The sequence below is a fragment of the Pimephales promelas genome, chromosome 4 (genome assembly GCF_988280905.1).
Source record: "Pimephales promelas chromosome 4, fPimPro1.hap1.1, whole genome shotgun sequence".
NCBI classification, from domain to species: domain Eukaryota; kingdom Metazoa; phylum Chordata; class Actinopteri; order Cypriniformes; family Leuciscidae; genus Pimephales; species Pimephales promelas.
In genome coordinates this window covers 43,823,887-43,838,343 of record NC_142772.1, presented here as the reverse complement: position 1 = coordinate 43,838,343, position 14,457 = coordinate 43,823,887, and the positions used below count along the sequence as shown (strand labels likewise).

Here is a 14,457-nt window from a genome sequence, read left to right as displayed (position 1 = left end):
TTGATTGGTCACTGCTTTGAGTGTGTTTTGGATATGTCACGCCCCTTACCTTAACTACGAGATTAAACACACTACTACACAATTCAACCAGGCTCCGCCCCTTTATTTTGTACATGCCTTGGGCGGGAACTATTTAAACGAGGAACATTGTGGCGTGTACGTTCCCAGAAGAAAGCTCAAGACTACAGTCGAGGCGTTTCAGGAAATTCAGAAACAGTGCGCGCTGATATCGAAAATACCTCCCTTTTTCATGCTCAAACAGCAACATTACACACTAAAGAGGGTTGAAAATGAAAAACATTAATAAAAGGTCCTCTTTAAAGCTGTAGCCCGCAGTTTTCCCTTTTTTTGTCGCCATCTCTGTTCGAAATCTGCAATTGCAGTCATTCGCAGAATTATCAACTTTACGTGAGTTGTGCCTCGGCACGGCACAGCTCGGATGAATCCGATGTTTGAGGAGAGTGCGAGGCTGTCAGTCGCCGTGCCGGTGTGGATACTGGCATTCAGAATCACAGATCATACTTTTTGGAAGTAAAATAAAATGCCTAAAATGTCATCTGAATAAGTAACATTCATTTTGTTCTTCTGTTTCGTTTATTTCACACGACATCATTATATAAGAGCTACGGCAAGCAGATAGTTTTGAACACTTGCTGGTTATGTACTTGCTCAAAAATGTATTATAATTTATTATAAATATAATTTTTAACACAAAAAAAGTTACTGACTGCAGCTTTAACAGGAATTTTGCACATGCGATGTGTTGGCCGGGCTTCCGTGTCCTTCATGTCATTTTGTAAAGTATGTTTCTGGCTTTATACTGTCAAGCTTTAAAAAATATGTGTATGAGAACTTTTCATTTAGACATATCTATTCATATTTCTGCAGTGTACTGACATTGCTAGAGGGAGTTTCCCTGATAAAAGTTATTGAAGTTCTGTCAAACGCTTGTGTGTCGATAACATCTGGTGCTACTTCAACTCATTGAAGCATACATTTATGAAGAACCAGGAGAATACTGAAGGTCAAATTGGATTTAGCTCTGTGGCCCACACTTTAATAATTACAGGCTTTGGTTTTTAATAAGCAGTTCTGAAAGTCATTACGGAATTTAAGGACGTTATTAATGGCCTGCCACATGAAGAGTGTGATGGGTTGTACATTTGTCACTGTAGACGGCACTTAGCTTATAATCAGAGCTCAAACGACTACTCTCGTTTTCAGTGAACAACCTATCTAGACAGCATTTTACAGCATCACAGGCACACTCGCAACATGATGTTTCTGTACCTTAGTAGACAGAAACATCATGTTGTCTTCTTAGGCCTGTAGATGCGATTTTGTCAATCCGATTACAAGTGGACGACGCTAAATACAGGTGTAAATGGGGTCTAACAGGCTTAGAGATTGTCCACTTTTGACCACTTCTAGAATTATTCGAAAACACATTCAACTGGATTGCTTTCGTAGTGCAGACGCGAATGTGTTCGAACAGCCGCAAAAAGACCGTCTACTCTCCACCAACTGAACTAATGAGAAGAGCGCTAGCCAAACGTGATCTAAACTTTGTCGGCAGGAGACCCAAATTTGTTCTCTTACCATTCCTGATTTCTAACACACACACACTCACAGCATTCGGTGTGGTCTTGCAGCTGTCAGAGCAGAAACGAAAGTAAATGCTCTCCGTATATTTTCCCATAGTCTCCGGTCGGGTTCATATGCATATTTAGTCCATTAGATCAAAAGATCTGAAAAAGGCCATTCATTTACGCACACATAAACCCTCCCCTCGAAGAAATCAGGACAGAAGTGGTTTAAAAGTGGACAAAGGAGACGGATTGAAACACCAGGTGTAAATGGGTAGGCCTATGTGTCTCCCTCTTCTACTTGTGATCAGAACGACCAAACGCACCTTAATACCAGGTGTAAACAGGGCCTTAGATACCTAATGTTGGCCAATGTTTAAGGCAATATCACACGTATCCTATGCGAACGAGGCAATTCCAGAATGCACAACAATAAGCTCAGTGAGCATATTCATACAGTACAAGATGAAAAGTATTGATAACAAATTCACTGGCGGAAAAAAGTTTGGAACAAGTCTCTTCTTCTCACCAAATCTGAATTTATTTTATAGTAAATAGTGTGCAAAACGTAATACTGAGAAATATTACATTATTAAATATGTGTTTTCAATTTGATAATTACAAACTTCAAAAGAACAGCAATTATTTGAATTTTACTTGCAAAATTATAAATGTCTTTATTCTCACTTGAATCAACTTACTGTAATGCATCCTTGCTGAATAAAGTATTCATTTAATTTTTCTTTTCAAGATCATGTGACTGGAGAATTGTTTGATTTTATGTATGATCAAATAAATGCCGTCTAGGTTCGAAAACATTGCAAGTCTTAATTATGTGTGTTTGTGTGTATTTTTACATACCTGCCTGCTTGTAGAACACCAGATATTGTGAACAGGCCAAAGTCAGTGATGACCACTTTCCCGTTGTCATAAAATACATTCTTGGATTTCATATCTTTGTGAAGGATCCCTTTGGCATGTAGGTAGCCCATGCCCTGGAAAAAAAGGGTTAATGTAATTAGTTCTGCATGGTTTGGTAAAAAGCATATTTACGAATTTTTCTGATAAAACTTTCAACTTAAAATGTGATTAAAAGGGGGGTGGGGGTAGCACCTGTTTGTAACACCTTCCCAAATGCACAAGAAAAAAAATCTTAAAAAAACAAAAACAAAAACTTCATCATGAGCTGCTTGCTTGTACCAGAACACAGTCCCATAAGCCATAGGGCGATTTTGGTTTTATTCTGATTAATCATCCAGCCCTAAATGTACATACAGTATAAAAGCTTTCCAACACTACCATGTTTTTCTAAATGACTGCTAAATCAATTTCAGCTGACATTTAGCAAACGTTCTTCACCCTGACTTCACATCAGCAACACTTACCTTCACCATCTCTTGTGCGATTTGTCTAGTCTTGTTCACGTCGAGAACAACTTTTGCATCTCGTACCACTGAGTAGAGGGTCCTGCCCTTACACAAGCTACAAAAGAGAAAAACAACAACAAAACACTTATTAGACATCAGCAGTGACCATATCATCAAAATATATTCACTTCATGTAGACGGTAGAAGCTTCTTGTGCATATTGCAGGTTTTAAAAATGATCCTTGCCGAAATAAAGAACAGTAATATTTCAGGGTCATGCAAAATACATTTGACTACCGGTATTTTCCAAAAAATAAATAAATATATATATATATATATATATATATATATTAAGCACCGTTTCTGAACTCCATGAAATGACTAAATTGTTCTATCTATCTATCTATCTATCTATCTATCTATCTATCTATCTATCTATCTATCTATCTATCTATCTGTCTGTCTGTCTGTCTGTCTGTCTGTCTGTCTGTCTGTCTGTCTGTCTGTCTGTCTGTCTGTCTGTCTGTCTGTCTGTCTGTCTGTCTGTCTGTCTGTCTGTCTGTCTGCCAAGCACTGTTTCTGAACTCCATGAAATGACTCAATTGTTCTATCTATCTATCTATCTATCTATCTATCTATCTATCTATCTATCTATCTATCTATCTATCTATCTATCTATCTATCTATCTATCTATCTATCTATCTATCTATCTATCATCTATCTATCTATCTAGCACTGTTTCTGAACTCCATGAAATCACTCAATTGTTCCCTTGAGTTTTCTTCGAGGAACGACCACGTCACAATATTCCTCATTTAAATAATTCATGCCCAAGGCATATGTAAAATAAAGGGATGAGGCCAAGTTCAGTTGCGTTAGTAGTATTTTGACATTTGTTAAGGGGTGTGACATTTCCGAAGCGGATGACCAATCAGAACACACTGGTCCGGCTGACCAATCAGTGTGCATTGGGCTTTTCAGAAGGAGGGGCTTCATAGAGACAGGAACTAAACCGTTACTGACAGACTGGGAAGAGAAGTGCTGCCACAATGTAAAATATGGGGGAAATAATGTTTTTTCTTTTTTACATTAAAAAAAAAAAAATCAAGACTTATGGATAATATGGTCTATTTAAACCTTACAACCTACTTTAACATGTTTGCCAGCCTATCTCAAAGCCAACATCAAAGATCGTTTTGAACGTTTTTATCTAGTTATAAGCAGTGGTGGTATGTAACGAAGTACAAATACTTTGTTACTTTACTTAAGTACATTTTTCACGTATCTTTACTTTACTTAAGTACAATAAATAGTGCATACTTTTTACTTTTACTTCGTTACATTTTGCAGCAATTATTATACTTTCTACTCCACTACATTTCTACAGCTTCTGTTACATTTTCGCTACATTTTCTGATCAGTTTTTCCCCTGCCAAAACGTAATCTGACCATCCGTTCGTTGCACGTTTGTCTCACCAGTGACATTTGGTTGCCATAGATACAGTACATCAACCCGGTCACACTAAATGCGTCTCACACGCAGTGTGTTTATCATGCAACTTATACGCGAAAATTAGTTTTTACGTGCATAGGAAACACACCGTGTGTAATATATGTTTGGTTTAGTTAGGATTATGGGAAGCCAAGAGGTTCAGAATTACAACATAAATGAATCGCGTTTACTGCCAAACATAGTTATTAACATATAGTAAGCATAAGCATGATATTGCCTAATTGCAAGCTTGTTTCAGAAATGGTGACATTTTTTTCCATCATTATTGAACATCATTATAGGAGTAGGCTATTAGTGTTTTATTAATCATTAGAAAATAGACATTAAGATAATAAATTGTTATGCAAGTACTTTTACTTTTAATACTTAAAGTACATTTAAAATAAAGTACTTTTTACTTAAGTATGGTAACTTGTCATTGTGTTACTTCTACTTTTACTAAAGTAAATATTTATCTGGGTATTTGTACTTTTACTTAAGTACTGAGATTCAGTACTTCCTCCACCACTGGTTATAAGTATTGTATTTTTTTCAATGTATTAAAAATTATGAATGTTATTTATTTAGCTTGTTGATGAAGAACATTCTAGTCAAAATGCAATATTATGTATTTTATCCATTTCCATACTGGCGCTGCCACTGAGAATGATGGGAAATGAATGTAGGGTCATTTGACAAACCCGCTGAACACTTCGCACTAGCAGTGTTTGAACCTACAACCTACATTATCATATGACACATGTGTTAGCAGAGAAATGATACGTGTTCAAACTTCAACATGCTGTTCAGTATTTGCACACGAGCAGATTTGAGCGCTGTCACTAATGATGCTGAGTGAGCCATGAACTTCACCTCGGCGGGAAAGAGGAGAAAGTCACCCGAGCTCCTACTGTGACACCTGACGAAGACGTGTGCATCTTTCCCAAGGCTGCCCTCTTCCTACATATTCATAAAGGCATCAGGGTATGACGTTCAAAAATGTGACGTACAAATGCAAATGCTGAACTCTGTATGTATGCCGTCACGAGGGAAATGTCTTGAGTGCTTCACATTTTAGCTGTTAACACTAATAATGTCAAGACAGACTATTCAAAATAATAACAGGCTCTGACATTCCGGTGCAATTATGTTGTACACACAGCATTTGTGAGCAAAAGCCAAACTTTTATTCCACACTGCAGGGGTAATATGGAAAGCAATCAATGCATAATCGCTCATAACAATGCTAAGAAAAACAATCAATACTTATGTCAATGTTTATTTTTAAGAAAGAGCCCATTTCAAGCAATTATTTCTCCATTTGTTCTGTTGGTTTGGGCCTGTTTTGCTATGATTAAGGACTATGAATAAAATCATTATAACTTTTGTCTTTGTTAATAGCAATACACAAAATCATGCGCTAAAATTATTTAGGATTAGACATTGATAAATGTGTACCAGTGTTTGGCCAAATGAAAACAATTTGTCAATAAACTGAGATGATTCCTGTTTAGCAATTTTTGCTGGAAATGCTGAATACTAAATACTGAACAAGTCAGATATACATTTAAATATTAGCTAATATATAATTTATTTATTGTTTATGTGTGTTTACACACACACACACCAGCCACTTTATTAGGTACACCTCTTGTTAACCGGTAGAAATTTGTCGGTAAGGATTTTGAAATAGCGTCTCTATCTTTGTTATGCTCGCGTGATGTTGCTGTGCTGCGCCGTCACAAAAGCTTATCATTTGCATGCAAGGGATTTTAAAACGCACACATGAAGCCGCTCATAGAGTGAGAATACTGAACTGAGTCATTTTTGTCGCCTTATTGGGCTTGAACGGTCAAATAAACACACTTATGTGCCAAAATGCCCATCTTTGCTCACATCCTCATAAACACATTCCTTTTTATCTTAAAGGGTTAGTTCACCCAAAAATGAAAATTATGTCATTAATGAGTCACCCTCATATCGTTCCAAGCCCGTAAGACATTAAAAGATATTTTAGATTTAGTTCGAGAGTTTTCTGTCCCTCCATTGAAAATGTATCTACCTGTCTTTGTCCAGGAAAGGAAACACAGACATCATACACTCATTTTCAATGGAGGGACAGAAAACTTTCGGACTAAATCTAAAATATCTTGAACTGTGGGCTGAAGATGAATGGAGGTCTTACGGGCTTGGAACGACATGTGGGTGAGTCATTAATGACATCATTTTCATTTTTGGGTGAACTACCCCTTTAAGTGAATGTAAACAGTTGAAAGCACAATTGTATCATTATATTAAATCAATGCATTCGGAAATGCAATTTCATTACTTTATACAATTCATGTAGTAGACCTATTTCATTTGTGTCTGTTCTATTGCAATTTTGTCCTATTGCTTTTAATTAGTTATTTTATCACTGACTGTTTAACTGTTTTACTTACTTTTTTTGTGGAATTGAAATTGGTGATGATAAATATGAAATTTCAATGGTATCAAACATTTTGATAACACTTCCATTATAGAAAAAGAAAAGAAAATGTAAATCCTCTGTTGCAATCTTTTAATCTTTTATTGGCTGTGGCCATGTATCTCAGTATATGCTTGCAGACAAACAAACAAACAAACAAACAAACAGGAACCACCAATTTGTGTGGCAGGAGGAAGGAAATAATATAGGCCGTCTCCTGTTCAGACAGTATGCTAAAGTAGCACTTGTTTTTAATAGCTAATGCCAATGCTGACATGTCTTCTGAGAATCCTGAGTTGTGAGAAAAATCAGCCACTTACATTTACATTTGAGGCCCATGACATGTCGTTTCAAATTAAGCTGAAAGCAGCTACTAATGCAAGCTATGAGGTCATGCTGATTAGAGAAGATCAGGAAAAGTGAGTTCAAGGAAATATTGAGCTGTAAATTCTGTTCAAGCCTACCTGGTAATGATGGCCAGATGAGGGGGTCTCATACACGCTCCCATGAACAGGACCACGTTTTCATGCCGCGTGTTCCTGTACGCCATCACCTCTCTTTTAAATGCTTTCAGCTGCTCTTCATTGTCTCTTTCAATGTCAATTAGTCGTATGGCCACTTCTCCGTGCCAGCGTCCATGGTAAACCTGTCCAAACCGGCCTTTCCCAATCAGCTCTCCGATCTCCAGCTGCTCCATGGGAATGTCCCACTCCTGCAGGAAGATACTGGTCTGGCTGGCCTTACGCGGGAAGTTTCGTGCGGACAAGAGGGAAAGATTCATCTCCTCAAACTCGTCCGCTGAGCCCTCGGCCTCATCGTTGCCTTCCTCGTTCTGATAGATGGAACAATAAACGCAACATTAAACGACAGAGAGAAAGAGGGATGGATGGATTTTAAGATTATAAAACAGATTAACAGACAGACAGATGATTGAGTGATAGATATAAAGAATAATGGATGAATGGATAGACAGATTAACAGATATGCAGATGATAGAGTGACAGATAGAATAATAGATAGAATGATAGATAGATAGAATAGACAGATAGACGGATGGATGGATTATAAAACAGATTAACAGATATGCAGATGATAGAGTGACAGATAGAATAATAGATAGAATGATAGATAATATGATAGACAGACGGATAGACGGATGGATGGATTATAAAACAGATTAACAGACAGACAGATGATATAGTGATCAATATAAAGAATAATGGATGGATGGATGGATGGATAGACAGATTTACAGACAGGCAGATGATAGCGAGATAGATATAAAGAATAATAGATAGAACGATAGATGGGTAGATGGATGGATTAACAGACAGAAAGCTGAGAATGATGGATAGATGGATGGACGGATGGACAGATGGATGGTTGTTTGGATGGATGGATAGACAGATTTACAGAAAGACAGATGATAGAGTGATAGATATAAAATAATAGAAAGAATGATAGATAGATAGAATAGACAGATAGACGGATGGATGGATTATAAAACAGATTAACAGATATGCAGATGATAGAGTGACAGATAGAATAATAGATAGAATGATAGATAATATGATAGACAGACGGATAGACGGATGGATGGATTATAAAACAGATTAACAGACAGACAGATGATAGAGTGATCAATATAAAGAATAATGGGTGGATGGATGGATGGATGGATGGATTGACAGACAGGCAGATGATAGAGAGATAGATATAAAGAATAATGGGTGGATGAATGGATGGATGGATGGATTGACAGATTGACAGACAGGCAGATGATAGAGAGATAGATATAAAGAATAATACATAGAACAATAGATGGGTAGATGGATGGATTAACAGACAGAAAGCTAAGAATACTGGATGGATGGATGGATGGATGGATGAATGGATAGACAGATTTACAGAAAGACAGATGATAGAGCGATAGATATAAAATAATAAAAAGAATGATAGATAGATAGAATAGACAGATAGACGGATGGATGGATTATAAAACAGATTAACAGACAGACAGATGATAGAGTGATCAATATAAAGAATAATGGGTGGATGGATGGATGGATAGACAGATTGACAGACAGGCAGATGATAGAGAGATAGATATAAAGAATAATAGATAGAACGATAGATGGGTAGATGGATGGATGGATTAACAGACAGACAGATGAGAATAATGGATGGATGGATGGATAGACAGGCAGACAGATTAACAGAGATGATAGAGCGATAGACAGACATACGGATGGATGGATTATAATACAGATTAACAGACAGCAGATGATAGAGTGATCAATATAAAGAATAATGGGTGGATGGAGGGATAGACAGATTAACAGACAGGCAGATGATAGAGAGATAGATATAAAGAATAATAGATAGAACGATAGATGGGTAGATGGATGGATTGACAGATTAACAGACAGGCAGATGATAGAGAGATAGATATAAAGAATAATAGATAGAACGATAGATGGGTAGATGGATGGATGGATTAACAGACAGACAGCTGAGAATAATGGATAGATGGATGGATAGACAGGCAGACAGAATAACAGACAGACAGAGATGATAGAGCGATAGATGTGTACAGAATAATGGATGGATAGAATCTTAAAACTCTTAAAAATAAAGGTTCTAAAGGGGGATTTTCAAAGCAATGCAATAGAAGAACCATTTTTGGTTCCCCAAGGAATATTTCAGTAAACAGTTCTTAAAAGATCCTTTTTTTATACAGTAAACATTCTAATAATCTAAAGAGCCTTTTGTGCAATGGAAAGGTTTCATGGATTTTAATGGTCCTTCATGGAATTATCTATGCCAATAAAGAACCTTTATTTTTAAGAGTGTTTGTACTCAGGTTTTAGCATATGATTGTACACATTTGCAATAGAAGCAGGATGACTCACATCAGATGTTGGCTCAACCTCAATTTGTAGCAAGGGACTCACTTTGGTACTGTGTGAAGAGAAAACAGAAAATGTGTTTGCACAGGGAGGGTCGTTTACCTCAGCAGAACGAGCCAATGTTTCATTTTCAAAGGCCTATAATGGAATTAAAATCCATTGTTTACTTTAGGCCATCTGAAAGGATCACATAGAAAAATCTGCTTGTTCATCTTCATATTTTTAGCTTCTACAAAAGTGGCTCTACAGCTTGAGTTAGCATCCTATCTGTGACGAACCTCGCATAAACTCAAACCCCAGAAGACTAATTCGCCACCGGTTCCCTTGAGATTTTCCTAGGTAGTTTTATAATAGCGTTTATAAACCCCAAGTTATGTTTACCACAGACCTTATTTTGCTCATAAATTGAAAAAACACATTTTAAAACCCCATTGGAAAATCTTGAGGGAACCCATGCTGAATTAGTCTTCCGGGTTTTGACTCTGCATAACTATATAGTCTAAATATCACAGAAAAATTCCAGGAAAAATTGTTTCAAATGGTTGGTTCAACTCATTTAATTGTCTTATTTTTATAAATGAGCTAAAATATTAAGTTAACAGAACTAAGATTTGATTTGATCTCACATGGCCTGCACTGCATTGGATTTACTTAAAATATATGTACCATTTTTGCATCATACTTTTAAAGTAATCCCAACTTGGAATAATTTCACTGAAAATTAACAAGACACCCTTTGTTATATGTGTGAACTCAAATATTTAAGTACATATAACAAAGGGTGTCTTGTTAATTTTCAGTAAAAATATTCCTAGTTGGGATTACTTTAAAAGTATGATGCAAAAATGGCGCATATATATTTGAAGTAAATCCAACACATCATGTTTTAAAGTGCACATTCTACCACATACTGTATAAGGATTAAAACTTTTCCATGACCTTATTAGCCAGTACAGCATATAATCATCATCTTCCACTTACAAAAAAGACATTCAGTGTCTAAAACTGCATAAATCTAAAGGCCTTATTCAGTCTGGATGACTTGCCTTATACATGTGTGTGGTAAGAAATGTGTTTGTTAATACGCCTTTGACCCTAGTTTGGGATGAAAAATATGGACGGACAATGCCGGAAGATCTGTCAGGGCATTTATGCATACATGCTTGTAAACAAGTGCACTCTAAAGCCATGTCAAACAACTTATTTCAGCTGCAAAATGCAGTACATACTGCTGTCAAAGCATTACAGACACTGAAATGCCTTTTTTTTCTGAAGGTATTGCATCTTGATTCAGTTCATTAAAAAGGCAATTTTTCTTTATGGGTCTTTGAGTTTTCCAAAACATACTCAGATATGGTTGACATCATCACTGTAGCGTGAACTCAAGCCCACTCTTTGTTTGGTGAAAGAGTGTGTGTGTGACTTGTCTTCAGTCACATCAACTATTGCACCACAAATATTTTTGCTCCAATAATTCTGTAATCTAAAATGCTCATATCTGCCATAAATAGACACAAGCCGTGGCGTAACTGTCTGACATGTCTGTGGCCTTTCTCTGGGCATCGCTCTAAATACGCACACAGACAGTACAGGACAGAACATGACATTTCAGACACTTTTGTATATTAATAAACAATGTAAAATGTAGGGCTGGGTATTGAGACAAATTTCACAATTCGATTCGATTTCGATTCACAAGCTTGCAATTCGATTCGATTTCGATTATGATTCGATTCAATATGGATTATTTTGGATATCATTTACAATAAATGGCCATTTTTCTCAAGGGAAACAAATCTCTTAACTAATGCTGTAAACTATGGGAGTCTAGTTGTAGCCTATAGGCTTCATTAGCCTTCATTACAACTGTTTTGTAGCTACAAACACTTAAATTACACTTTTATTTATTTTTATAATAATAAGATAATATGAAATATAAACATTTAAATGGTGACTGTCATAAAAACTTGCCAGATTTATTCAAATATGCATTAAATATTGAAGAACATTAAGATTATAATGCATATGTAATATGGTGTATATATTTAGCAAAATGCTCCTCTCTAGAGTTATTTATTCTAGCTGACTAACAAGTTTATGTGGGTTTTCTGAGGTAAATATGACGATACATTGATTACAAGCTGTTTAACTGACGTCTTTCCACGGTTGAAACGCTGATTGAGCGAATCAATGTGACATGATACGGATTTCGATAAGTTGTACTCTATCTTTAACACACTTTCAGATGCTCGTTCATGTTTATTTGGCGCTGTAACTGGTATTATTAAGCCGTTAGAGAGATCAGCGCTGCTGCTTCTCCAGAGCGATCTCACGCCACAGCCCCAAAACGCTATTTATGTTTTTGAATTTTTCAAGAAAATGGACGTAATTTGAAAATTGAGACTTTGTTTCATATCAATAGTAACAAAGGACAACGATTATTGCGATTTGTTGGATGCGCGCAGCCGCGATACAATGATCCATTCATTCAAATGAAACAGGATGACTAATCGATTCTTGAGATTTAAGAATCGATATCGGTTCATAAAAATGAGAATCGATTCATATCGAGAAATCGATATTTATTACCCAGCCCTAGTTAAATGGTCTTGGCGTATCTTTATAAGTGACAAAAAGCATAACAATTCCACATTTGATGGTATTTGACCTCTATCCAAAGGGGCAAAAAAGCAAAATAAGCATAACAATACAATATTAATCCATCGCTTTTACATGGAAGAGGGATCTTCTCAACAACCACCAATGTGCAGCATCCACCTGGATGATGCGACAGTAGCCATATTTCGCCCACCACACACCAGCTAATTGGTGGAGAGGAGACAGGGTGATGAAGCCAATTAGTTTATAGTGTATAATATTCACCAGTCTTGGGCTACAGGGTGATATGGCTGCTGGCATTGTAAATAGAAAGTAATCTATATTTTATGAATTCTACTAATTTTGCATTCAGAATGAACAGAAGCTGATTAACATGTGACCTTCAGAGAACACTGTTAGGTTAAATAAAACCAGAGGTAATTAGAGCTTCTTTTTTTTTTTTACCTAAATTTCCACAAAGGCCTTAACAATAGATAATGGTAACACTTTACAACAGGTTCCATTTCTTAACATTAGTTAACTACATAAGTTAACATGAACTAACAGTGAAAAATATATCTATGTCAAAATATGTTAATTTCAACATTTACTAATACATTATTTAAAAATAAATGCATTAACGATTAATTATATTATTAAAATCGAAAGTGGTATCTGTTAATATTATTTAATGGACCTCAGCTAACATGAACTAACAATGAAAACTTTTTTTTTTAACTAACGTGAACACAGATGATTAAACACTGCAACAAATGTAGTTAGTTAATGCAAATAATGTCATTAACTAAAGTGTTAAAGAGATAAATTAACATATTTGATTTACATGCATTTGCACTAATTCACACTCTAAGATCCCCCCCACCAAAAAAGTGCACTTTAAATACCCAGATGTTGTACTTAATTAACAGAAAAAATTAAGTATGTAATGTTGGCCACTTTATGCACTGAACTGTCGCAAGGGGCGGGGCTATCACACTTAGATGTTGGATGACAAAATAACCTTATAAAATTCATACACTTCATGGTCGAGTACATAGTGAACAGTATATGTGCATAGCGTATAGTGTGTCATTTAGGGCACAACTTTACTCTTGCTGTCTATGACCTCAGACTGATTTGGAACGCTCTACACAGGCAGACTGATGTCATCATGTTTAAATGCATCCTAAAATGTCAAATCAACAAACTCACACACATATATTCACACACATACTTACCCAGTCTCAGACAGAACAGGGTGTAGAATGACTTGAGGGGCCCTGGTGGGAACCTCAGGGGCCACGTCTACAAAGAGAAAGAGTTAAAAATAAGTCACAAGGCAGAGTTGAGAGAGAAAACGACATTTGTAAAAGAGTGTATTTTTGTAGACTAATAGAGAAATAAATTCATGGAAACATGCAGGAGCATTGCTGAGAACAAAATTTAACTATCTGACTTACACTGCAACAGTCAAAAGCTGATTCACTGTGTTGTTTACTACACAACCATCTGAAGAATTACTACCGGTCAAATGCTTGGGGTCAGTAAGATTTATTATTTTATTATTCATGATATTCATGATATTATTCATGATTCAAGACATTTGTACACTGTGAAAAATGAATCATGGGTCTTGTAAATTTCATTAAAAAAATGAAGGTGATAATTAAAAATATTGTTTATATTTTATTAAGAAAATTGTGGTTCAGTGTTGTATAGAAAATATTGAGATCATTTCACTAATACAACCAAGAGATACATTTTTCTAATTTCTTTAAGGAAACACAGCTGATAAAATTAAGGAAAAAGGGGTACCAATTTATTTTAAGTGGTTTTATTTAAAGACACCAATGTTAGTTCCCAGCATGCTTTGCACGTGGCTGATAATGGAGAGGAAATGTTGAAATTAAGTGTTATTTTATGTGTTATTGAGTAAAGGGAAACATCTGTTAATGTTTATGTCAGTTATGTTTGACATTTTAAAGAGTTTCTATTATGTTGAAGTTTTGATCTTTACCATTGTGCAGAAGAGTAGGG

The 14,457-nt window shown here is 35.9% G+C and overlaps 1 protein-coding gene across 5 annotated transcripts in view; it reads right to left on the bottom strand.

Annotated features, from left to right (window-relative positions):
* ksr2 (kinase suppressor of ras 2) overlaps positions 1-14,457 on the bottom strand; it is a 104,718-nt gene that overhangs the window by 19,508 nt on the left and 70,753 nt on the right. For all 5 annotated transcript variants that reach the window (XM_089130557.1, XM_089130558.1, XM_089130559.1 and 2 more), the window contains exons 14-18: positions 13,659-13,725; positions 9,826-9,874; positions 7,378-7,745; positions 2,972-3,068; positions 2,448-2,581 (exon numbers count right to left, since the gene is read on the bottom strand). In XM_089130557.1, the coding sequence (XP_088986683.1) occupies positions 2,448-2,581; positions 2,972-3,068; positions 7,378-7,745; positions 9,826-9,874; positions 13,659-13,725 (715 nt within the window). The remainder of the gene's footprint in view (positions 1-2,447; positions 2,582-2,971; positions 3,069-7,377; positions 7,746-9,825; positions 9,875-13,658; positions 13,726-14,457) is intronic.